The 26,422-nt window shown below is 37.0% G+C and overlaps 1 protein-coding gene across 3 annotated transcripts in view; it reads right to left on the bottom strand.

Moving 5' to 3' along the window:
• Window positions 1–26,422, bottom strand: part of ZEB1 (zinc finger E-box binding homeobox 1) — a 122,571-nt gene that overhangs the window by 5,747 nt on the left and 90,402 nt on the right. For all 3 annotated transcript variants that reach the window (XM_064636839.1, XM_064636822.1, XM_064636830.1), the window contains exons 2-7: window positions 18,618–18,818; window positions 13,323–13,385; window positions 11,510–11,671; window positions 8,382–8,584; window positions 3,245–3,350; window positions 369–2,179 (exon numbers count right to left, since the gene is read on the bottom strand). In XM_064636839.1, coding sequence (XP_064492909.1) covers window positions 369–2,179; window positions 3,245–3,350; window positions 8,382–8,584; window positions 11,510–11,671; window positions 13,323–13,385; window positions 18,618–18,818 — 2,546 coding nt within the window. The remainder of the gene's footprint in view (window positions 1–368; window positions 2,180–3,244; window positions 3,351–8,381; window positions 8,585–11,509; window positions 11,672–13,322; window positions 13,386–18,617; window positions 18,819–26,422) is intronic.

Genomic DNA, 26,422 nt, shown 5'->3' with positions numbered 1-26,422 from the left:
TCTGAATGTGGGAAAAGAGTAGATATGCAGCCAGCAAAAGACAAAAGTCATGGTTTTATTTTGCTTTTTGATCAGGAGAATTAGAAGAATTAGACTCTCCTTTAAACAGTGAGCACTATGTCCTAGAAAATTAAATATAGTGAAGAACTGAGTAGTTCATGCACAATGAACTGTTAGTCTGGACTCAAGCTGCCTGAGCTAACTAGCTTTGCAGAAGGCTTAACAGTAACACCTATTACCTATTTACAATCAGTAGCTTGTATTTATATTTTTATTTAATTTATCCTGATAGTTTTCTGCTAGTTCAGTATGGATACAGATTGAATACATAATACATACATCATAGAGGAACATGGGGACCGAAGTACCTGATTTCCATTGGCTTGGATCTGTTTTGGTGGTGTCTCATGAACTGCAGGACTAACTGTAGTAGAGTATGTGTAAGCCACCTGTGGAATCAAAATGGTTTGCTTATTGGCAGCGAGAGCTCTCAAGCATGGAACACTGTTCTGGTCAGCAATGGCAACAATTGTAGGTAACTGGGCAGTGACTGTAGGTATAGCAATATTTATGGGATTGGCACTTGGTGGGATTACATTTACAATAGGATCAGAGTCTGTAACACTGTTGTCCTTTTGTGGTTCTTTTTTTGCACAAGTTAAGTTCAAAGGTTCTTCTTGGACAGAATAAACACTGTTCTGGTAAACACTAGTTATGGTAGATCTTTCCAACAGTTCTCCATGTTGCTTTGGTAGCGAAAGGTCAAGAGGTTCGATTTGTGGCTCTTCTTGTACACCCTCTGCTGTGTACGTGAAACCCTGTGAATTTCTTGATGAAGAAAGGTTTAGTGGCGATGCAGATGGCGTGCTACTCTGTGAACCATTTGGAGTTGATCCCCCTGGTAAAGTCTGAGATTTCGTTGTACTGACAGGATTTTGTGAGTTATTTGTGCTGCTCTGCGGTTCGCTCGCATCTGTAGTTGCTGCTTGATCATCATTATCTGTGGGACTGCTTAATTTAACTTGCTCAGGAGAAGATGGTCCAGAAGACGGCACAGAAATTTGTCCAGCCTGCATTTTTTCAAACCACTTTTTTACCACATCCAGTGGTAGGTTTACTGAATCTGCTATTTTTGAAAGCTCTTCTGCGCTTGGTTGTGCATTTAATGCATAATACGCTTTTAGGAGCGATAGAAGGTTCTTTAAAGGTGGCTGACCAGGAGATAAGTTGTTCTCCCCAGTTTCTGACAGGACAGGGGAGTCAGGTTTCTCAGCTTCTGTTCCACTGGGCTGGGGAAGCTGAGGAGGACTTTTTGTTTCATAGTGCTTTAGTTCTTGAAGTGCATTAAGATCCCCTGGACAGTCATCACACAGAAGACAAGTGCTATCATTGGTCTCTCCTTCAAAGTTCTTATCTTTCTCAGACTTCACTGTAAGATCTTCTGGTAATTTTTCATTTTTGCAACTATTTGCAGGAACAGAGTTTTCTTTTTTTAGATTTTGTGGAACAACCTGAAGTTGACTTGGCTGCTCCAAGCTGTAGTTGATGATAATTTTGGTTGTCCCATCTTGGTCAACCAAAGGAAGACTGATAGCTGAAATGAGGGAATGGCCAGGTTGTTGTATAGATGCATTGTTGATTGTTTCTTGTTCTTTGGACGCAAGATTAACATGATTGTTTTCCAGTACTTGCCTTATTACATTACCATCCACCGCCACTTTAAGTACATTTTGAATGTCACTTAAATTGATGCTTATGGGAGACACCAGACCTACTGTTGGTAGAACAACAGCTTGCACCACACCCTGAGGAGAACTGGTTGCCTGCAATGGGCTACCACCACTAAAAACCCCATTCTGCAAAGGGGTTGAACAATTAATTCCTGAAGCAACCACTATGGGTTTGAATTCATAATCCACAGGTTCAGTTTTAATTTGGTTAAGAGGAAGCTGCTCTTGCAAAGGTTTGTTTTCTATCTTTTGTCGTATCTGTGGTCTTGCTGGGCTACCTGGTGATGCAGAAAGGGAAGGGGAGGAGCACTGAGACATCTTGAGCCCTGTCCGGGCTCGACCATTCACGGGCATCAAACCAATACACTTCTTACTGCTTATGTGTGAACTGTATGAACCAGAATGGGAAAAACGTTTCTTGCAGTTTGGGCACTCATATGGCTTCTCTCCTAAAGATGAAAAAGAAAGAGGGGAAAAAAAAAAGGCATATGCAACAGTTTGCTATGTTACAGTGTAAATTCATCAAACAATAGTAACCAGAGAGAATACATCGAAGTGATCTCTCAAACAGACCTAGGGAAAAAAAGTCTCATACAGTGAATTGAACAGTAAGAGTAATTACATCATCTATAGCTCTGATCCAAGCCTCCTTTAATAAGTGTGTGATCCACTAGTAGATATAGGATGGAGCCCACATGATCATGTGTTCCAGGATTTCTCTGTCTATATGACAATTACAGATTTCATTAAACTCCATTCAAGTAGTACCACTACTAATATCAGAAGCTGCATAAACTACTTCAGAATGGGAAAAAAGAAGAATATGATTATCTAAAGAAAAACTACAATAAATGCAAATCATAACTGTATAAGAAGCTATGCATATTTTATTGTAGCAAACTCAAGTACAATCTACCCATAGCTTCCTACAATACTTATCAGTTCAGTTAAAGACAGAAATTGAGAATCTCTTTTGAGTGGTCACATTTAACCTATTGTTATATTATATATTAAAATATATTATATATAACATTTTCTATAAATCAGAACTTTTTTAATAAATTGTATGTCACTGTGTCCTGATTCTACTTTAATATGACTAGTCTTGAATGGTGACAATCACAGCCATGGTAGGAACACACAGATCTTATGTCCTGATCATTATCAATTAAAATTCTCTAGCAAGGCTTATAACACACTGACTGATCTGCAAACATTGAATCAAAAACAGATATGTGAAAAAGGACCAGAAGGATGTCCCCATTTCTTCTCACAAGTCAAGTTTTCCTTAACTGTAAGAGCTTAAGTTGCAAATGTAAATCCTCTTGAGTTTTTCTACATATTCCCTGCACACAGCTGAAGGCTGCAGTCAGTGCTTTCAGTGTCCAAAAGAGAAAAAAAATAAGGAAAACACTAGTATTTTAAACTTAGATGTACAAGACTGCTATCACATCAAAGTAATAAAGAATAAAAATGGCAACAGTAGTACTCAATTCAATGCTTGATTTATTTACCACTGTGGATTCGTAGGTGCTCCTTTAGGTGATGTTTATATTTAAAAGCTTTTCCACATTCAGTGCACTTGAATTTTCGATTACCACTGGACTGCGTCACATGTCTCTGTAAGAAAGAATTCTTAATTATTGCACAGACCAGCATGTTGGAGAAACATCCTGTATTTTCACATTGTAAGAGAAAAAATGCAATACAAAAATGAAAAGAATCAATCATAATTGTAAGAGACTGAAGGTGGTATGGGTAATGCATGAAAAAGAAACAAATTACAAGTCAAGTAAAAACTGAGACACATGTATTCTGAATAAATCTGGTACACTAAAAAGAAAAAACAAAAGAAACCCAAAATACAGTTGCCCCTTCTCCTCAGTTCAGCTGGAGCTTACACTGACAATTATGTGAGTAAGAAGCTCCAGGATGCATGCTAATGCTACTTGTGAAAGCAAAAACACCAAGAAAAACCCCAAGCCCACCACCCACAGAATATTTAATGCAGGACAGAAAAACATTAAAGCCTATAAAAGCCTGTTTAAAGTTTAATCAGTTGACTTGGTTTTTCCATTTACATGCTTCCAGTGCTTATTGTTGGCCTTGGATTCCTCTATATAATGATTTCACAGGATTGCTCAAGAGAAGGTAGCTCAGTTACAAAAAAGGTACCCTCAGCCACAATTAATTCACAAAGTAAATGCAAAAAACTAAATCAAAATAAATAAAAATATGGAGGGATTTCCCAAGTACATAACATCAAATCTCTTCACTATTTGCTAGTTTAAAAAAAGCAAAAGACAGACATGTAAATATATGTAGTACATATGTGACATGTATATGTAAGATCTATAATTTTATCACAAACTGTACAACTTTATGAACACGTATTTTTAAGGACAAAAATTACATGCACTTTAGAAGTTGAAGCAGCTGAATTACCAACATGAAATGAAGGAAATAGAAATTTTTCTGTTCAAACAAATTGTTTATTAAAACAACCCCAGCAGCTCCTTTCTAAGTAGACCTCACTTGGCAAAAAGATACTCTACCACTATTTGGATGCAGCTGCAGATTTTTGGTAACCAGAGCAAGCAATTTCATAAACTCATTAATGGAACTATTCAAGTGCTGTGGGGACACAGCCTTCCCACGGGTAGCCACCACCAACAGGCTGGTGTGGATTAGCTTCCTCTGGTATGAAACCATGGTTGGGAGCTCCTACCTCTCACTTTGGTTCTGCTGTGGTTGGCAGCGCTGGGAGCAGATGCTCACTGAGTGCTAAGGATCTTCCCTGAGTGCAGACACGACAACTGTGGGCTGAAAACCGCACTGGAGAAACGTGGATGGATAAAAATGCAGGATGATGATCCTGTTCTGACTTATGCCTGCAGATCTGAAGAACCCATGGCTGTGCAGGTTGCTGGATGAAAGTCTGAGCTCTCTGAGATATGAAATCCAAATTATCAACCCTTCCCGTTCAACACCCTGTCCTCCTTTATATGTTACAAATGCTAACAGAAGACAAATTGAAGCAAGATAATCTAAATTACTTCCAAGTACTCTAATTTGACAGTTCCCTTGGGATAAGCATTTGGTTAAGCTGCAGATTTTACCTCTCAATAGATACTGCTCCCATCCTCCCCAGGGTGGGCTCCTTCCTGCCTCCTCTCAGGCTCTGCAGTGAGGTCTCCACTCTGACTTATCCTGATTAGCACTTGACCCTTATTCCTGGGTTTGTCAGCTGTCTTTTGCTAGTCCATACAGCTTTTCAGCTCTGTTTGACTAAGTCCCTTGAAGATGATGTTCTAGATGATTGCAGCTGACTCACTGCATTTCACTTTAATGATCCAACTGCACTGAGTGTAGAGAACTGTGTCAGGATTTACTTAAGCCTGCAGAGAATCAGTTACTACCGTTTGACTTGAGATTACACAAGTTAACGGCTCTCAGGATATATACAGTTACTGCAGACGCTGGACTACATAAACATTCATACTAAATATCAGTGTGTGTATTCAATCTGTCAGAAACATTTCTGCTCCAGTCTTTAAAATTTGATGTTCTGTTTCTATGGCATGGAAGTCCACATTTATCTTATCAAATTTTTAATGAGTTTTCCTGTTTTCCTGGTCATAGCTATAAGGTGCTTCGAGCTTTCTACTAGGTAGTGTTTCCAAATCTATTTTGCTTTACCTTCTTATATCTGTAATTCTTTATTCAGCTTTCTTGCTGTCCATACTATACTGTTTTATAAATCCGGGACTTCCTCAGAATTACCTTGAAGGATCTTCTTTAAAACTGAGAAATCATAACACTTCTCTAAAGCACTATCTGTGATATTCTTTCACCTTCACTTTCTCAGATTCAAATGGTTTTCCCTGTTTCAGCACTGTTAAAGCCAGTGATGTGTGATATTTTGTGTCTGTGATGTGTGATATATTTTTAATACACTGTACATAACTGCCACTTTCTGCTCATTAAGGAATTAACTGCAGCAGTCAAAGAATACTCATCTGCACTCCTTCAAGGACTCAAAGAAGAAACACCAGCATTAAGGTCTGTAACTAGCAACTAATAAATCTCTGCATCAAATATTTACTGTGCTTAGGACTGAAGCCACTCTTTTCACACCAGAGAACCAAAACTGATTATAAGAATCCTCAAAAGCTTTTTGGAGGACAGGAATTACAGATATATCAGGGTTTTTTCACAGATGGTTTTGACCACGGTCTTCATGAACTGCCATTTCTCAGCAGTGTGCATGGCACTATGACATTTTGAAAGACAACCTACAGGTGCTTTGTAAATTGATGAGAAAAAAATTCAACCAAATTTAAGAAGCACTTTTTCATACTTCAAAATCTTTTCTGGTGCTTCACATGTCAAGGCAGACCATACATACCCAGCATCACCTCCTACAAACCGTGAGAGGTGTAGGAGCAGTCAAGGGAGCCATGAGGGACACAGGGCACAGGGGACAGTGAAGGAGAAGGTGCAGGCTCTCTGCTGAAGCACAAATAGCTGCAGTTTGGCATATCTCCCCCGGGCTCAGAAGGAGGCCCAGAGTGCACATACCCCTTTCACTGCCTTCATTATATCAGATTTTATCTTTGCTCTTGCTTCCTCATACAGAACAATTACAAAATTGTCACATGCTAGACATTAACCAGCTAACAAAGCTACCCAAATAATCTACTTTCAGGTGAAGTTCTTTAAGAATAAGGCATTATGTTTTAAACATGCAGCTGTTTAAGATCCACAACTATAGGTCTATACTTTACTAAGGACAAAAGTTCATTTTCCATTACACAAAGGATGTAACCATGTACATGCACATGAAGCCAATTCTGAAGATAGGACAACTTTAGTAATAATAGCAAAAACAAATACATATTTCAAATTTGCCAAATATCTAAACTTTTGTAGTTTTAATTCTGGCTAAGGCTCTAGAGAAAAGAACACAAATAGGTATAATATTGAGTTTCAGATACTTCATAAAACAACATTAATCAAACAATTGTGCCTTCAAAAGTATAAACCCATTAAAATATATCTGCAGGAATACGATTTAAGCTTCCCTTTGTAGCAATTCTTCTGAGACTGTTTACTCACTTGCTGTTTTTTATCTTTTCATTCAAACTACACGCAAATATGGGAAAGGCTTCTATCCCCCCCAACTACTTTATTTTTCTGCTTTTAGGCTTGTAAATGAAAAAAAAAAAAAGAAAATAAATGTGGTAACTCACAAAAAAGCATTGTTTAAATAGCACTCATAGATTTTATAGTTAGAAATATAAGATGTATACAAGGTGACAGTAACTTTTTAAAGCGGAAGCCAAGCCAAAAAGAGAGCAAGACAGAAATAGGAAATATATTCATAGGAAACATATTTGAATAAAAAAGAACTGCCACACCGGAATATGCTGGTGAGGTTATTCCAAACCCTGTGAGACAGTAATATCCTTGCAGCATGATGGTCAATACTTCTTTTACCTCTTTAATTTACCCATGAATGTGAACGCTCAGGTATAAAAATGTATAATAAATTTTTAAGCCTGTTACATTCTTGGACTTAGTGATACTTTGTAGAATGGAGGTTAATAGACACTGTGTAAAAAAGCATCTCCCTTACCCTGGGATATAGCCTTTCAGTTGAACAAAATATATGTTGGTTGTGAGAAATGTTGAAGCACTTTACCTTCTGTTTTGTGTCTTTCTGTTATGTTTGTCTCCTGTTTCATCTCTGGAGGTTATCAATTTTTCTAGTCTGTCCTCAGAAAGAACATCTCCAAGCCCCTTTAACCTAGTGGTGGAAAATCTGTACAGTTTTTAATCTGGATAATTCCTGATTGTTTCAATTGGTTCCTGAGCCTTAGAGTGCCCTGATAAGCTATGAAAGTATGTGCTGGGGATGGATAATGGGAGAGTGGGGGATACAAGAAGAAAAGAAAAAAAGGGATAGAAGAAGAAAATCTCAGGATCTTCCGTAGTGATCAGATGGTTAACTCATGGAAGGCATTTCAGGGAATCATGCCCTCAGGTCAGCCCATGAACCAGAGAAAACAAGCTCATAATATCCTTAGCCTTTTTTGTTCCTTCATTTAGTAGTGAAACACTGTTTTATGCATTCATTACTTGTATATTGTCTTCTACCATGAATTGCATTTAAAAACTGTACCTCACAGTTCAAGCAACACAGTGATTTGTTTCTTAAGGGCAAAAATGCTACAGTAAGTTGTGAATCATCCAAACAGGATTTATGAAAGAAAAATGGAAGTGTTTCACAAAAGATTTGAAATTAGATTTGAGTCATAATTTTTATGCAATGCTAGCCAATGAACAGGAAAAAACTCCAACTAATTACCTATAAATGCAATAAAGAACTTCTGAAAACTAAAATTTAAGCCCAACCATACTGCACAGATGAATGAAAACATAGGAATTCAGATCTCAACTTTTGACAGCTACAAAAAAAGCCTGACTTGAGCAGCAAGCTAAAGTGTGCACTCTGGGACTGGAACTTCAGCACACAGATAATCTGGTGTGAACAGCTTACAGCTTACTTGCTCTCGACATTTTTGCCCACATAAGAAATTGCAGTGTTGTTACAGAGAACAATAAATCCTTAATTCAAACGCCACTTACTGGATCTCTTCCTGATTTGTGTGATGTCATGTGGCGGTCGAGCTGCGTTCTGTACGCAAACGTGTAACTGCACAAGGAGCAACTAAAGTTATCTTCGTTCTTTTCATGGCGATATTTGATGTGTTCCTTCAGGGAGGTAAAACGCTTGTACCCTCGGTCACAATAGGGGCAAGTGAGCAGCTGGGAAAATGCATCGGGTGTTCCTACACAGGAGAGACAATACACCATATTTAAATAAATGCAAGTTCCAAACTTATTACCACCAACAAACAGGCTTTACATTTACATATGTAAATGTGTAAATATGTAAGAAAACACGCAGCTGCTAGAAGCTCCATTTGTTTTAGAAAAGGACTAATGATAATTTAGATTTTTTCCACAGGTATTATGCTACTAACTGCACTGTGGTATCGTTCCCGCCGTGTACACTGGAGAGAGTCAGCACAATTTGCTGAAAGGACAAGGGGGAATGGTTTTAAACTAAAAGAGGGTAGATTGAGACTAGATATAAGGAAAAAGTTTTTTGTGATGCGGGTAGTAAAACACTTGAACAGGTTGCCCAGAGGGATGGTAGAAACCCCATCCCTAGAAACATTCCAGGTCAGGCTGGACAGGGCTATGAGCAACCTGATCTAGCTGAAGATGTCCTTGCTCATTGCAGGACTACCTGACCTTTAATGGTCCCATCCAGCCCATTCTATGATTCTATAATATACAGATATGTACATGTTAGTGGAACACACTGTCTGCAGAATAGAAAGGTGAGAGATCAAACATGAGGTCATAAATATGATTCTAATGTGAATATATTTTGCTGGCTTTCATAAAGTTATTCTGTATTAGTACAAAGAAAAGTGAAATCAGATTGAAACTGAATAATAATTTCACAAGTCTATTTCTGACATGTCATCATTTATGAAGTTTTAACTCCATCCCTTCTTATTAGCACACATTTACTCCCCATACATAGTAAATTATGAAAAATTACACAGTAAATTATGAAAAATTAATTTTTTAAAGAGTTGAAAAAATCTTCCTTTGTAAATTGGTAAAAGTATGTTTAAATAAATGTAGGGTTTGCTGTATTTGATCAACCAAACAACTTATAGGTGTGATATCTTTGAATGACCATGCTACTCTTCCACGCTCCAAGACAAATAGGAAGCAAACGTTGCAAGGATGCACCTATGCACTGTGCTGAGCATGAGGAGGAAGGAAAGGTGGAAAGTCTTTACTGATTAACATTTTATGCTCTGACGCACGAGGGACACATTTGTATGCACTGTCATTTAAAGTTTCAGAACTATAAGAATTATTAATACTCATAAAATTAACCAGTACTCTAGAAAGTACTTCTGAATTATTTACCTTCATGACCTCTTCCAGCAGTTATCACCATAGACTCATTATATGTTCTATGAAGTAGCAATTCATTCTGTTTGTGTGGAACTTACTGGATTTATTTTTACTGAATGTGTCACTGCTCTTGCAACAGTGAAGAGTCAGACTAGGTTTTGTTATTACTAAAAACCACCACCTTTTCTGTCATATCTGTTCTTTTACACTTGTTACAATAACAATCAAGTTACCACCCCTACTGGACAGGTTTTTGTTGTTCTACCCTTGCTGTTTTTCCTAGTTTAGCTGGGTTGTCCAAAAATGAATCCATCCCCACTTATACAGACACAGTATGCTTCCTTTCAATTCTCTTTTCTCCATCTACAATTCAATTCACCTGACATAAAGAATACTCCATTTCAGCACAAATACAACTCAGTGGAAATGTCAGAAGCATGTTAACCTAAAGTCTGTTTCCATTGGAGTAAATGGCAAAACGGCAGTTTCCCAAAGTCACTAAAAACTCTGACTCTGTTGCTTCTCTTTCCAATCCACCAGTTTGGAAGCATGTATCTTTAGCAAATGTCACCATATTGTTGGCATTTTCTGTTCCCAAATGATTAAAACAATGAACATTATTGTTCAGCATTGTCATCTTCAGAATACTTCTCTGTGAAGTTACTGGGATAGGTCCAATTTAATTTATTATTGCAAATGTGTATTTTTATTGACTACGTGGAAATCACATTGCAAAACTGATTTGACAATCTGTGCCACGGCAACCGCAAATTAAAATCCTAAATCAATCATGCACTTTTTAAAAAAAAATCTCTAATACATAAAATCTCTCAAGGAATAGAACAAAAGGTTAGCATTACCTCTTTCACTGCTCTTCCTCAGACTCCAGTACAGTACTACAGCTACAATGACATTTATCTGTTCAGTTATATATATTTTTAAAACTACTAGGACACGGCAACTCCTAACCATTTATGCAGGATGTTACTTTCTTTTGAAAAATTGTAAATACTCCAATCAAGGAACACAATCTGGGTGAAACTGTAGTTGTCATAGATTATGAAAGCTGAACACTTCAGAAAGCAGCACAAAATGCAAAATCAATCAGAACAGTATTTGCCTTCAAATATTTCATGATGAAGAAATGAACAAAGTATGACTCCCCATCTCACTTAGAACACCTTAAGTATGAAACTTCCTCAGAGAAGAAGTCCCACATCTACTTCTAAATAACAACAGGTCATTATTTTCCCATAAACATTTTTGTATAAACAATGCTTCTTTTTTCTCCACTGTTGCCTTTTCAGGCGAAGAAACCCCAAAGCCTGTCATAGACTGGGTACCCAATAAAAGAAAACCTATCTAATAGATTCCTTTGGTAGCTTTGTTTAGAAATACAAAAAAGAAAATAAACATAACTCCCCTTAAGTTATTCTTACATAAAACCACAATAGCTTGCTTTACTCCCATTATACTTCATAGATGTTTATTCTGTTATAATGATGTTGAATGGATTTATGAAAGCTTGAATTTTTTTTCCAGTTACTTGAGGTTATAATTTAGGTACTCATACAATTGAATACCAGTGCATGCTTTGTTTCACAAATCAAGTAGTAATGTTTTTTGCATGATGATCCCATCCTCTTATAATTATTAAACAAAGGGCTTTTTTCCCTTAAAGTTACATATTCGTCTTGTAAAATGCAACGGAACTTTTGGATGAAGTAGTTAGTAAATTGATTTCATGAGAACTGAACTGGTGACCTATTTACCATTTTCATCCTGACCACTAGCTTCTGGCGTGCCTTGTCTCTGGTCCTCCTCAGGTGCTTCAGGGTAGATAACAGCTGTATCTTCTTGTTGAAGGAATTCTTCAACATTAGGGTCATGGTTTTGCTCATTTTCTGCATCAGAATCACATTCATCTTCTTTTACTAAGAGTGAAAAACAAGACACAAGATATGAAATGAAGAGATCAAAAAGAATGTAAATGAGATTCAGTAATTCACACTGCCAGATCTCCCTCTATCCAAAGATTAAAAAACTCTTTACAAATACTACAGTAGGTCAAGCCCTTTAAGATGCCAGATTATTCCAAGTTTTAAAACGGAGAATCAGTAGCATAATTATATTTAAAAACTTAACACAGTTTGCCCCTTCAACTCAGTGCATTTTTATCATTTTAGATTTAGCTGTTCCTCTCAACTTCCCTGCAAATCTTAAATGCAATATTAATTATGATTTAACCTTTGTAGTTTGAAGGCCAGTTTACCATCTTGGCTCCTACATTTGCAAAAGGAAACGTGTTGCCTTCAAGATGTAATCTTTAATGTTATTTATAACCGTTCATTAGCACAAGCCCAGAAGATATTTAAACTCTGAGTAACAAGGGTTGGCCAGATGAAATGCAGCAAACTTGAACTCCAAGTGTCTTGTTCTCTGGTGTTGAAAATGGCTACCAAAAAGGCTTCAGATCTAGTTAACAACCTGCAACATTTTCCAGTTAAAAACTTATGAAAAAAACCCAATGAACAACTGTATTACGAAGTTAGCAGATAATAAATATGTTACTTAATGCTTGTATAACAAATATTTGCTACCGAGCATTTGCCTAAATACATTGTTCATAAGAGTTTATTTTTACCACGGTAAAACATTCTGTGAGAGCTCTGCCTGCAGCACACTAAATCATGACAGATGTTCTCCACTATTAATGTGAGGTATCTTTTTAATAGGAAAAAATTTTATGATTCATCTCTCAGTGTGAAGTCACATATTCAATTTACAATTTGACACAATCCTTTTATGATATGAGGCAGTCTCTCACATACAGACTGTAATGCAATGCATAATGTAGCTCTCCATACTTGTGTGGAGAGGTCTGACTTCATAGAAACTGAAAGGAATGTGTGAATCTACAGTTTTAAACATATCAGTGTTTAGATGTAGGGTTTGGTTCATTGGTTGCTTTTTTGTTTGTTTCTAAATAAGGCTTACTCTGATAATATCTAGTAAGGGCATTTAAAAAAAAAAAACAACAAACCCAAACAACTTAAAAAAAGCTGGATGGGCTACATGATAACATTTTGTCAAGAAGAGAAATAGAAAAAATAACAAAGCATCCGTTTTTGAGTCTGAAACTGAAGTACACATTTAATTTTGCCTTCTGAGTAATCATTACAAACAGGAGTTTGATTTTATTTGAGAATAAAATATAGTATTAGCTTAAGCTTATTTTTGTATAATCCTTACTAGTTTAAAACACTGTCTTTAGACTTGTACAGCTGCATGTTAATCATTGCTATTCCCTGTTTTGCCCTTCAGAGACACGGTGCTGCAGCAGCTCCGTGGTCAGACCTGGGCAAGAGGCTGCTCTGTGACACTGGTCATCGACACCTCCAGGTCACAGACACACAAAAGGTGCCCGGATTATTTTTCCTCAGCTAAAACACTGTTTACAATTTAAGACCTCTAGCAATTTTATAAAGAGAGGTGTGAGAACTCCAAAGGTTTCAGAAGGTTACTCACCTAGGCAAAATTCAACAGAACTTTATGATTAAGGGACTCAGATTAATAAAGAAATACCTGTACATCCAATTACATCGGTCTGAGCTTCAGGCCCCAGGATTTCCTTTGTTTCTTTTCCAGCTGAAATAGCACATGTCACAAAAAGAAGAACAACTATTGAAAAAAGCCCACAAAAAACACCCAAAAAAGAGCTTCCCCCCAACAACTTAATATATTTATTTTTTTCAGTGATGTTTTCAATGTATGTATTGCTTACATTTAAACACAATGTTGTTTCAAAAATACAGATTACACATTATTTCAGCAATGTGTGATCAGCTAAACCACGAAGATATTTGTTGGTTAAGGAAACAAAATCTTAAAAGGAAGCAGTGCTAAACACTATTATTTCAAGAGAGGTAAAGACATGGACAGTGCATTTCTCCAGCAAATACAGAATCAGCTACTTAAATGACCCTGTCTACAGATGTAGCTATCTGAAACACTGGCATATTATTTCCAGAAACCAGACTATCATAAAACAAATACATTTATAATATTTTCTCCAATTAGCAGTTTTCAGAAGGGATTGATAATTTGCTGGTAATGTCTGCAAACAGCAACTCAATGTGTTCCCTTTCTTGTAAATCCTCTAGAAACCACTCATGGTTGTGATTGCTTAAACAAAAAAAGGATTTTAAACATGTGCTGTCCACTTCAGAACAACTGTGCAAGATTTCTGTGCATGCAGAAATCTCTCATATATTGATTCCAATACTCAGTATGAGTTTGCAGGTCCCAGACATCCTCAGAACTAACAGTGCAGAGCCAACCTGCCACCCAAGCTCTGCCAGCTCTGCTGAGCTGCAGCATTCAAGGATGCAGCATGGAAGTTTTAACTCACTACAGGTTGTTGGTTCAAATCAATACACGGCCCAAGTTGCTCTTCATTTCGATTCACTGGGTACCCTGGACTGGGAAGTTCCCATAGGAAAAGCCACTGTTGACTTTTCTATCAGTACCTGCCTTACAGCAGGAGTACATAAAAAAGCTATGTTGGTTGGTTTGCTCTTTATCAGTCGTATGCTACACTAACATATGTGAAATTAAAACATTATTTCATAGTTCCAGTAGGGAAACCTTGGATGCTTCAGACCTATACTGCAGAAAAAGACTCCCAGGTGATCCAGGAGGTTAGACCACACAGCTGCTATGATCTGAAACGGCAACTGTTAGACTGTTATTTACCTTATTTCACTCTACCTCAGTGCAGGAAAAAATCCTTTGGTTTGGCAAGTCAAAAGCCCAGGACGTTCCAGCTTTTTAATTACAGGAGAAGGCAATTTCTCCTTTATGTGGAAGATGATAAATTCTAAAGAACTTTAAGTTCTCAGATAGTACCAGCTTCCTCAAAGGAAAAGCTTGCTAATTCTGTATACTTTGACCAAATCCCACAGACCCAAAGTATCTGCAAATAGTGACAAACAAGAAATATGTTTAAAAGGAAATTGTAACTCTTTAAACTTACATTAATTTCAATTGTCATCTTAAAAAAACCCAAATAGTCTGTATTTTATTGTTCAATATTGGATCGTGAACTAATTACATTTTTGGCTCACAATACCAGACTTGGTTCAGAATTTGTAAGATGGATAACTAGATGCAACACAAATTTAAATCCAAAATTTAATTTCTTAAAATCAATCATGATGCAAACTCACAGTTTTCCTCTAAAAAGGGTTTGTGATTTTTCTCCATTATGAAATAGGGTCTATGGAAGAGGGGTAATATCAATAAGTTATTACTCACAGAAATTTAAATTATAGTGTCTCTAGTAAATTCCACTGGCTTCAGTACTAATAAAAGCTATGCTTCCCAAGGGAACATGAAGGAATTTATGGCATTATAGATTAATGTCAGTGAAGTTAAAATACCTCTCAATTCTAATAATCATAACCTCTCTTTGGTACTGTCTCTTCCCAACAGCTAAAAGTGGGGTATAAGACAGGGAGGAACCCTTTTCCACAGCGGGTGATCTTCCCTAATGCTGTAGGAATAATTAATAATTTGAAAAATGTTAAGTAGAGCTCCTTCTTTATAGTTATGTATGGTCCAAAGAGAAAGGTAACTTTGCAGTCGTGCCCTCAATCCCAGTTATCAACCAGCAAATAGAGCTGCTGGGAAGCAACAGAATGGGATGTGAAGATGGGGGACACTGTTCCATCAAGCAGAAGTCAAAGCTCTGAGTTGCAGAGGAAACTCAAGCTACCTGCTAAATGACAGCTTAAATACAGGTCTCCATGAATAGCAACCAGGGCATGAATATCCATCTTGGCATTAAATCTGGACATACCAAATAGTTGTAAAACAAGTTCTTGAGTTTCTATATCTCATCACTGCTTATGAACTGCTGCTTAGAGATATGGTGGGGCTTCCGAGGGTTAAACACTAATGATTTTCAGGTCAGAGGGAACAGTGTTAACTAGCAGCAAACATGCATGACAACTGCTGTCATAGGCTGCCTGTAAAAATCTCTGCATGGCTAAGACAACTGACCAAATTTAAACCACTAGCAAAACGGAAATTATGGTTGTAGGCCGAAAGACAAACTTCTCTGAAATTTCCACTGCAGTGTTTATCTGCAGAGAAGGGAATAAATTCCAAAGCCCATCAAGACAGTTTCTAATTTAAATTCTTTAGAGTTTATTTTCTGATATGCATATAGCAAGCACTATTTGCAGCTTACAGTATTGACTAATTGTTTGCTTTTTGATCAAAAATATGCCACACTTTTTTAACCTTCCTCCTAAAGATTTTGTTTTATCCCTCAACAACCAACCAAATGTTAGAATACACCCTTGAGCACATAGGTTCTACCTAAATTTTCATGAGTTAAAGGAATTTTTGAGTTCCAGGAAGAGCTTAAACATGAAATATAACTTTGTTAATTTTTAAAGGTTATTTCAAAGTCTGGATTTTTTTAAAATTTTTAGTTTTTCAAAGATATTGTAGTTCTAGTTCTGAGACCTCCAGATTTGCTAAATACTTATAGTACACAATAATGCTTTTTTAAGTGTATTAATACAGGAAGTGTAACCCTTGTTTATTTTTTTTCCTTTTAATTGTAGCATAGGTTTTATTTCTAACTACAGCAAAGAAAAATCATATTACAGAATCATTGCACACATGAATGCTGGCACAGTCTCAACAACTCGTGCAGGATACACGTGGTTCACTGTTTTAAAGCTGTAGGACTGTTTCAGTTAAACCTCTTGAGAAACACACCTTATATATAAAACACCTGTTCTGAAGGTCTTTTAGAAATTCAGTTAGAATGACTGGAAACGGAAGGAAACCACTCTGATAAAGAGATGTTACGTGTGTTGTTTCTATTCTCGGGCATTTGCGAATAGAATAAATATGTAAAAAACTCATTCTGTCAAGTTCAGCTAAACTCAGAACTGCTCAGCACTACTTTACCATTGAAACACAACTTAGTAAAACTGCTGTAGTGTATGTTTTCTAAAAATAATCACCAGTCCTGAAGATGATACTAGTGTTGCACAACACCTACCCCTGTACCTTTCCCTGTATGAGATCATGCATTGAGTACCTCTCTCTTCAGATTTCTAACAGACAACCAAGACTGATGATATGATTTTCATCTCAGACATTTCCTTCTAGGAAAGCTATAAAAAGAGTAAATAGTGCTTTACCATAGCAAATCAAAGCTCCATAAAACCTAATGTATCCTTCATTTTCTCATGTAAGCATTGCCAGAAATTCAAACAATTTATTTAAAAAACTTTATTACAAAATAAAAAAAACCTCCAGCCCACTACAAAAGAGGTTTTAGAATAGTTAATTTTTACAGAAGAAATTTATGGTAGCTGAGCAAGCCTGTATGGCAATTGATTAATTTTTTGTCTGTCTAAGCAGCAATGAAATACCATCTTCACCAGCAAAGACCAAAGCTGAGAGACATTTCCTACATTGTGAATCTACAATCACAGTAGAATTTAAAATTAAATAGAACTTAGAATTTTAGCAAACAAATTTTTAAAGGTTAAAAATGGACATTTGAAATACTGAGTCAAAAAAAGATGCCTTCATGTGTCTAAAGCCCTGAAAACCCACAGAAGGCTGTCTGAGGCAAGAAGCTGTGTGATGGGTACATCTCCAGGAAACACCCAGGCCAAAAGGTCTTGACTCAGAACCTCTGGGAGCCAGTGCTCTTCTTCCCTCCCTATTTCAAGTTTCCTACACCTATGCTTGCAGAGTTCAAGTCTACACACAGCCCACTTTAATGTAACTGCAATTTCTGATTGATACAGCCTGCAGGAGAGCAAAAATATTACAGGAGAACTAAGAAAATTACCTACCTAATAATTTAGCTCCAAAATACTCATTTCCCGGCACAGCATACCTTGGCAATAACAGCTATGTAAAAACAGGCTGAGTTGATGCTATTCTTTGAACTCTCAGCTGCTCTCTCTCAGCTGGACTGCAGTTAGGGACCATATGACTGCTTTCTGTTTATTTAGATGTGAGGTCATGCACTGTGCATTAAACCATCAGTTTTAAAAGGTGGATACTAAGAATTGCGGCTGGAGTTCAGACACAAACAGGGATACGCTGGAAAACATTCTGTATCTTTCAGGGCATTAAGGCCAAATTCCACAATAAATTCCATTAATTTATGCATACCAATTTGGCTCAAATGTGAGCATGCTGTGTGATATTATGAAACTCAGTATCTGATTCCACAGTAAAAAAAGGCCCATTTCCTGATTGCTTAGAATTTTCAGCTTCTAAAGGTGCTGCATAACATGCACAACATCTACCTCCTTCCAGTGTTTTCAAAATAGAGATTAATTATGACTTACATGGCCAGTTCTAAAATGAATAATCAAAAAATTATTTTTTTCTATCTATATTTTACAAGGAAAAAGGCAGAAGCAGCTCATGAGGAGAAATTTACATCTGACTATTACTTCTTTTCATGATTTTGGCTTACTGCTTACTCCCCAGGCTGAGCAAATACTCAGCCTTACAGGGAGCTATGTCAGAGACCTGCCAGGCAAAAACACTTGGAAAAACTAAAAGAAGTAGCTCTGATCACCCTTCAGAATGCTGCATCTACAGATCAGAAACTCCTGTTTAACAATGCCAATGGAATTAATGCACCTCTGAATCTGCTTCAAATACTAAATAAAGAACACAAAGTATGTTACAATAAATATGTCAGAAAAACTCCTTTTTGATTGTGAATATTACATGTTATTTCAGTAATAAAGTAATCAAAAAAGTTCTACTGAATCTTTGTTTTAGAAAACTCTCTCTACGTACCACTATCAGTGAAAATAAACATACCTTCATCTTCCCAGCAACTGTTTGTACTCCCTTCTCTTTCACTGTTTTCTGGTAACACTATATGGTCTGTTGGCAATTCATCTTCTGGCACACTAGCATCACAGTCTGCTGCATCCGTTACACTTTCTTCTTCCACTATATGCAATTTATCTTCATCATCTGAATCTGAGTTTGCTTCTACCACGTTATTATAATTGGTGACTGTGGACAGACAAAAACAAAATACTGATCAATATACTTTTAATTGACAGCTTGGAGGTTCAAAGCTTTCAGTACTCTGGCCAGATGGTGTATCTGGGGCATCTCCATGGAGTCACATTGTTATTTCTTCTTTCCACATGGGGATGGCAGTGCCTTGTGACCAACTGACAGCTGCTGGGCTTCCACCACTGTTAGGGACCATGGTACCTCTCACTCGTGCACACCCAGCATAAGGCTGCACAAGGAAAAGCACTGCACAACTCCAGAGCTGGAGCCACAGTGGAGCAACAGAATTCCAACCAGATCATTCCAATTTGGATGCCAGCATTACTGTATGTCTCCTTTAAGATTACTGTGGTCTGGACAATAGTTTGTGAAACAGCACTGACAAACAACATTTTGTTACAGACAGATGTGTATAATGAGGACGGGATGTATGCACATAGCAATCAGTGGGGCATAGAAGGAACCAAATTGTAGGGAAACAACTGGCACTGAGGACCAAGTGACCCCAGGCTGAGCACCTCTAGAGAGGGCAGCTCTGTCACTCTGGTCAGGTCCCAGAGAGCACGTCCTGGCCTGCTGGTGCACATGCCAGCTGTGCTCACCCAGTCCAGCTTCTCGCTGGCTCCTCCTGTAACCAGTGGCACCTCCTGCTCCCACCGTGTGAATCAAGGAACAATAAGGAGATTTGATTCAGAAGAGCTTAAGTGCTCCTGATCCAAGCTAAAATACTCTTGTAGTTACGCCCATTAAAGACTCAGCAGGACGAATGTGGAAGGAAAAATCACGGAGATCACTTAGAGAGGAAATCTCACAGGACATTTGCCCAGCCACCAAGAACAGGTAATAACTCTACTTTTTCAGCCTGGAGAACATAGTGTGAGAGTCTTGTGGACTTATATATATGACAATATATATATGTTTCTGCCATATGGGAGCAGATTATTATTAAAATAGTCTTCATTTGTAAGCACAAAAGATCAGTTACAGCCATTTCAATTTAAAATGTAAGGAACTGAAAGTAAACTGTATTAAGAAAAAATTACTTTCACAATCTGTTGAAATATCTTGTTACACTGAAGTTAAACTATGAAACGTTTATATCTGTATGGGTATTACTTCTTTACTGTCAAGTTTGAACTTCTTACGGAAATGCTTCAAAATACAGTCTAAGAAAAAGAATAAATTTATAGATGAACAAACCAACACGACTTGTCTTGGCTGCAGCACTCCTTCAGTGGTTATCAGGACTGTACCTGGGAGGCACATAATTACAGTACTTTATGATATCTGCATCCTGTCACTCTTAGCCCACGAGAAGTCACACTGATTCTTTCATGTGAAATACTGCCTATTAAGGTAGATAAATAGCAAACTAGACTCCTGTTCTTCTGAAGCTAGCTCTTTTTAAGTAGATATTTTAGTCATTTAAAAATGCATGTAAGCAGGAAAAGTGAGTAACATTATGAATTGACAGGCTACTATCTCATTTCCTTCCAATTCAGGAGAAAAATGGCTCATCTAGAACATGCATGAGCATGACAAAAGAGCCTTTTGAATTTTAAACAATCATTCAATGTTTCCATATTTTACCTAGTGTTATTTGAAAAATGTACTAACTCCCCACTATTCCTGGTATTGACACCTTCTAAAACCAAAAATGAAGGCAAATTACCTAAAAATACTATCTGGTCCATTTCTAACGATAAATTGTTATTCAATTAATTTTCTGTAACTGATTTTGCAATGTGAAATAGCTACTGTAAGTGATGCTGTAACAGAATGTTGTGTGAAATAGAAGGCATACATGTATTCCCTCACCAAAGCAGAAGAGATTTATGAATTTATTTTCCTGAGAAATGGCAAATGCAATTTAAAAAAAAAAGTGTAACAACAGACATAAAACAGGAGGAAATGGAAAAATCATTTTAGCCTTTTGTTTTGACTGGGTTTTACTGTGGTGCTTAGATGTAGAGGATTATTAATATAAAATAACAATGTATTTACATTTGGCACATGTAGAGGAGATCAGTAAGATAAGGGATCAAAATTTATAGGCGTAAGTTCAGATTTCAGTGATGTAGATAATGAATAGTTGGTTTTTTAAAAATAAATTTCCTGTTTAGTTTGGGAAATTAAGTGGAATCCCTTATATTATATTTGGATTGGTTTTATGGAAAACAAAAACATAATCAAAAAGTTTGTCTAGAAGAATTACACTTATGGAGAAAAAAACCATCTTTTCCACATCACACATTTTGTGATTTCAGATATAATCTATTCATTATGGCTCTCCTCACCTTGAAACATTTTCATACATTCTCACTATACTCATGTGCCAACTCTGCAAAACTTAAAAATCCTCCTTCTCCATAAAAAGCAAGGAACAAATGGTCAGTTCCTTCCACTAAAAATCAACTGTCAACAAGGAAACACAATAAACCCAGTAAAAAATCTGGCCCTAACATTCCTGTTTTCCTCTTACAAAAAGCTTTGGGGAAAATAAAACAGCCAAACCTGGATTTAAAAGGCCTTGGCACACTTGGGATGGCCAGGCAAACCACCCCCAAACACAGCAGAAAGTTGAGCACTTAAAATGATGGAAACACTCATATACCTACATGTAACTAACTAAATTATTACATGTTGTTTTCCGACCACAGGATCCCTGCCTCATCTAGTGCTGTGATAGCAAATATGAAGAGAATGCTCAGTTTTATAGAGTGAACTGAGTACTTGTAGCATCCTACCCCATTTGTTCAGATTGCAAAGTGATTGCTCATTCTTTTTATCCCCTTCAGCCAGCAGTGTTCCCAAAGCTTCACTAATAGGATGTTAGCCAGAATGGGATTGCATATTACATATTATAATATACTGTATATGCTCATATACAATATATTATAACTATATATTGTATCATTATATGATTATATATTCTATATTATATAAAATTTCCTTACATGGCATTCAGCAGGAATGCTTCAAAACATATAATTAACTGAACTGCAGCAGGGTGAAGATGATATCTCCACTTCACAGAGAAGAAATTGTCAACTTAAAAACCAGAGGAGTCTTTTGGCAATCCTGGCATAGCCACGTCAGTGTAAGGCACTTCAGGCCTTACTTTTCAGAGGACTTTGCATTTATACAGCATTTCATATATTCAAAGCTCACTTGTTTTCATTCCAAATGCAGCTGTGCCCAGAGCCCAGGTACTTTGGCACGAGTGCCACAGCAACTAGAAACATATAGAGATCACCTTCAAATAAGTGACCTTCCAGAATCACATAAAAACTCTTTGAAAGACAGAGAATAAAATCTAGTCTTTCACAGGAGCTTTCAAACACCTTAGAGAGAGTGTTTTTGATTCCTGCATCCCTCTACTTAAATTACTATGCTTTCCAGCAATTAAGGCAAGGGTTCTGGAGGCAACAGCTTCCTTTAATAAACAGCCCTGATTCATTTTCTGGGCACCATTCCTCCTGTGAAAAAATTATGTGATCACATAATTAAAGATCTTATCATTATGCTTACATGCAAGGGACAAATTAAAACAGTTTGAACAATCTTCATTTTGACATTTTCCAACTTTTTTTGAATGCTCAGCTTTCAAAGTCAAGTGTTCGATTTCAAAGGATGTATTAATAGTCTTTAATAGAAGTGATGGTTTAAAAAACAATAAGCCCCTGTAATTTACTATATTTTTAGCTAATTAAAATTTAAATCCCATTACATGGTACCATACTGATCCCTGCACGGCTGCAAAGCTTACCTTTAGCAATGCAAATTTGCTCCTGGTGCCCTACCAGACTAAGGGGCAGGAGTAGCAAGTTGCTACCTTCGTTTGGTCAGGCAGGTTTTGGCTACATGTTTCACAGCTCTTTGCAGACTTTTAAGTAACCCTGGAACTATGGCATGTGGGATCCAATTCCAGGGGTAACTATCCTCCCCCTCTCCCTTCTTCAGTTCAGTCCTAGAGCCAAATGTAGACCTCCCCTATCTGCACATCATCTTGGGTGTTTTCTCCTCTCATCCTTGATGCTTCTTCAGAATAGTCACCACTGTAAGAAGCCCACAAGCCTTGCTCAATGCCTGACACCACTGCTGAAGTTAGGAGGAACACATTTAATTAAACCTTTTTGGATGGAGAATGAAATATACTCAATACAAAAGCAATATGTAGAGACTACTGCTTACAATCTCTGAAAGAAATTCAATTGAATATACATAAATGATGACTCCAAGGGGCTTCTAATTTGGCTAAATATTCCACGTAGAAAATAAAAACCACACGTAAAACCTCACTTGGAACAGTTATGGCTTCCTGATGAAATAGCTACAAATATTTCAGACTTCAGTGCTAGTTACTTTTAGTTAACGTAATTTAAAAGCAGTGACTAGTAAATAAAATAATTCAGCCTGGATCACAGAAAACTGGCACCACCAGCAGTCAGTGTCTCCATGATGAGATACTGCTCTGTGAAAAGCCAGGACAATTAGAGGGGTTACGTCACCCTCAGCCACCAGCGCTCCAGGGACGGCTACCAGCCACAGGGGAGAAGAAGCAGACCACTGAAGGGTATCTTATCTTCAGCTGTAAAAGTTAAGTCAGACTCAGATCATGAACCATGGCTGTAAACCACTGAAAACAGGTCTCCAGACAAGCACATACGACTTATCACACACATACGGGCCTATTCCATTCAATGTATAGTATGCAAGCTTAGCAAAAAAGTTTAAATTATTAAAGTTTAATTATTAATTTCAGTTTTACTTTCAAAGATTAATAGAAAGCCTCAACAAACAAATTACAAATGACAGTGAAGACTATTTATCCTATAAACCCCAATTTTTATATAATTACTATATAACACCTGATAGAATTATGAAATAGTAATTAAAAATACATTACTTATTCTCCTGTTGATCACTTTCTTGATACAGCATCCTGATTCTTAAAGAATAAATGACTATCTGTAGTTGAAGCTTTCATTGCTCTAAGAGCAAATGACTGCAAAATGAAATGCAGAAAATGAGCTCTGCTTTCTGAATTTTTACAGTCCTAGATGCACAGCAGATGTATGATGTTGTGCAATTCTAATTAAAAAAGAAACGTGTTCAAATGGAAGTAGCGATTAAAGAGCTAAAAAAGACATATATATTATTTTGCTGGTTGAATACTGCTAGGAAACTATGATACATATGTCTAGTCAAATTCAAACATGATATTTAAAAGGAAAAAAGTTGTTAGTTCTTTGATTTAAAACCAGCCAACCCAGGAAATTCAAGGCAAACACTCATATTGTAGACATGAAAGACTACAGGACTCACTGTTTCCATAATATATACTATAACTGGTGAATCTCCAAAAAGACAAGTGACCTGGGTGCTAACAGAAGGAAGATGGCAGCAGGTACCCACTCACTGCTCCCCCATCCAGATCCACCCTCAGAATCATTAGATGAAAGACAACATTCCCAACATGAAGAATGACCCCATCAAGTTCATGTCACTCACATTCTGATAGAAATTTACTCATCTCAACCAGATAAAAACATGTGGTGGAATTTATTCTGATTTATGCATCAGAATAATTTGAGATCAGGTGGCAACAGGACAGAAATGAACTAAAAAGAGAACAGGATTCCACAGAACTAAGCCAAAATGTCTAATGTGTAATACCAGGATCTGGAAGCCCACAGAAGGGAAGGACGCTCTGAACCTATTACAACCTGTTCTTCAGTACCTGACAATGGTCACTGTCTTTTATGGAGAGTCTGGTCCAACATTCTTACTACCTGCCTCTTTTGTACCTTTCCATACTTAATCCAAGAATTCCACCTACTTCCACTAGGAAAAAACACAAACTTTTAGGAATTTGTGAGTTAACACAAACACCCTTGAATTTTTCAAGATGTTAAACAGCATGCAACCAAGAGATTTGTGTGGGCTCAGTATCTCAACACTGAACAGGCTGGAGATCTAGATTCTGATTCTGATCTTTTAGAAATCCTACTTCTAAAGGATTTTCCAATGAAAAATTTTGAAAGCTTATGCATGAATATTCTTAGAAAGAAAGCTTTGATTCTACAAACTGGAACAACTCCTGTGCTCTTTGAAGTGAATTCTTAGTTCACGGATTTCTGGTCTGACAGCCTACAATCATCTCTTGGAAACCATTTAAACTCTCTGTCAGCCCAACTGACCTATATATTATTAAGCTCTAGTCTAAAAAATATTTTAAGCAAAATATATTGCAAAGTCTGAAACCTAATAATTTAGCACTCAATATTTTATATTTAGATTTTAGGGTATACTATTAATTTTGTTACTACTCCTGAATGAAATGTCATATTTCTGCCTCTCCACTGATAAGCTGCCCAGTATCTTCAGTAAAGTTAGACCTTTACGTTATTTTCCTAATTTTCCTCTCAGTTTAATATATACACTTGACATACAATAATATTACAGAACCATGTTACCATCTGAAGCAGAAACACAGGAAAGAGCTTAAGGAAAGAGAAGGCATATGTTGATGTTTCTACTAAAATTCCTGCCTGGAGTTTTTTGGCTTCTGGAATTGAGAAAATGATACATGTTGTCTTCATACCTAATAGCTTCATTTTCCATGAATTTGTCTGCTTGCTTCTTGAACTCATGAAAATTTTGGCATTCACATTATTCTGAGGCAAGCAGTTTCACAGCTCTGTGTTGTAGGAAGAGTAAATTTCTTCTGTTGCTTTTGGCCCTGCTCTGCACTGTATTCAGTGGGTGTCCCCCAAATCCTCCCAACTTGTGTCCTCTATGCTGTTCATGATTTACGTGCTTCATCACACTCCCCTCCCTTACAACGTGAAGAGTCTTTTGTCCACTTGTTACCTGTACAAAAGTTGTTCCACTGATCATTTTGGCTGCATCTCTCTAGACCTTCTTCTGTTCTGCTGCATTACTGTATTTACAGAGGGAGAGGTGACAATCTAGAACTGCACCCAGCATTCATCTCGGATTAGACTGCAGCAACAATGCACTGTTTTCTTCTCTATCACTTTTCTAATAATGCAGGCATATTCTAGGACTTTTCTTGACTTCCACAAGTAATTAAACTAGCATTACTAAAGGTTTATTATCTGTAAACCCAGAAGTTCTGTTTTTGAATGGTAACAATCAGTTCAGAACACTCCCTCGCATACATCGTTTCACTTTTATGCACCTAGAATTTTATCTGCCTACTACTGGTTTGACTGTTTGGGAACACTTTATTTCCCAAACAAGTACAAGCAACCCTTAGTGAAAATATTTGCTGCTTCATTATCATGTCATTGCCTCCCTCAAGGTAGCAGGTTGACTTCCCATAGCATTGGAATGGCCAGCAGCATTACAGATGAGAGTGGAGGCAGCAAAAAACATTCCATTAGGTAGCTTGTTGAATTCAGTAAAAAGACACAATGAGACCTTGTTATGTGCAAAGTGTGAGGAAACTGTATTATACTTTCGATTAAGTCATTCAAGAACAAAAACCCTGCTAGAGATTAGTTTCTGAAACAATCCATTTAAAAATTAATTTAAGAACATAGTTGCAATTTTCAGAAAAGTAATTCTGC

Source organism: Pseudopipra pipra, chromosome 1 (genome assembly GCF_036250125.1).
Source record: "Pseudopipra pipra isolate bDixPip1 chromosome 1, bDixPip1.hap1, whole genome shotgun sequence".
Classification (NCBI taxonomy): Eukaryota; Metazoa; Chordata; class Aves; order Passeriformes; family Pipridae; genus Pseudopipra; species Pseudopipra pipra.
The sequence above is the reverse complement of the archived record's forward strand: the minus strand, read 5'-3'. Positions and strand labels throughout refer to the sequence as shown.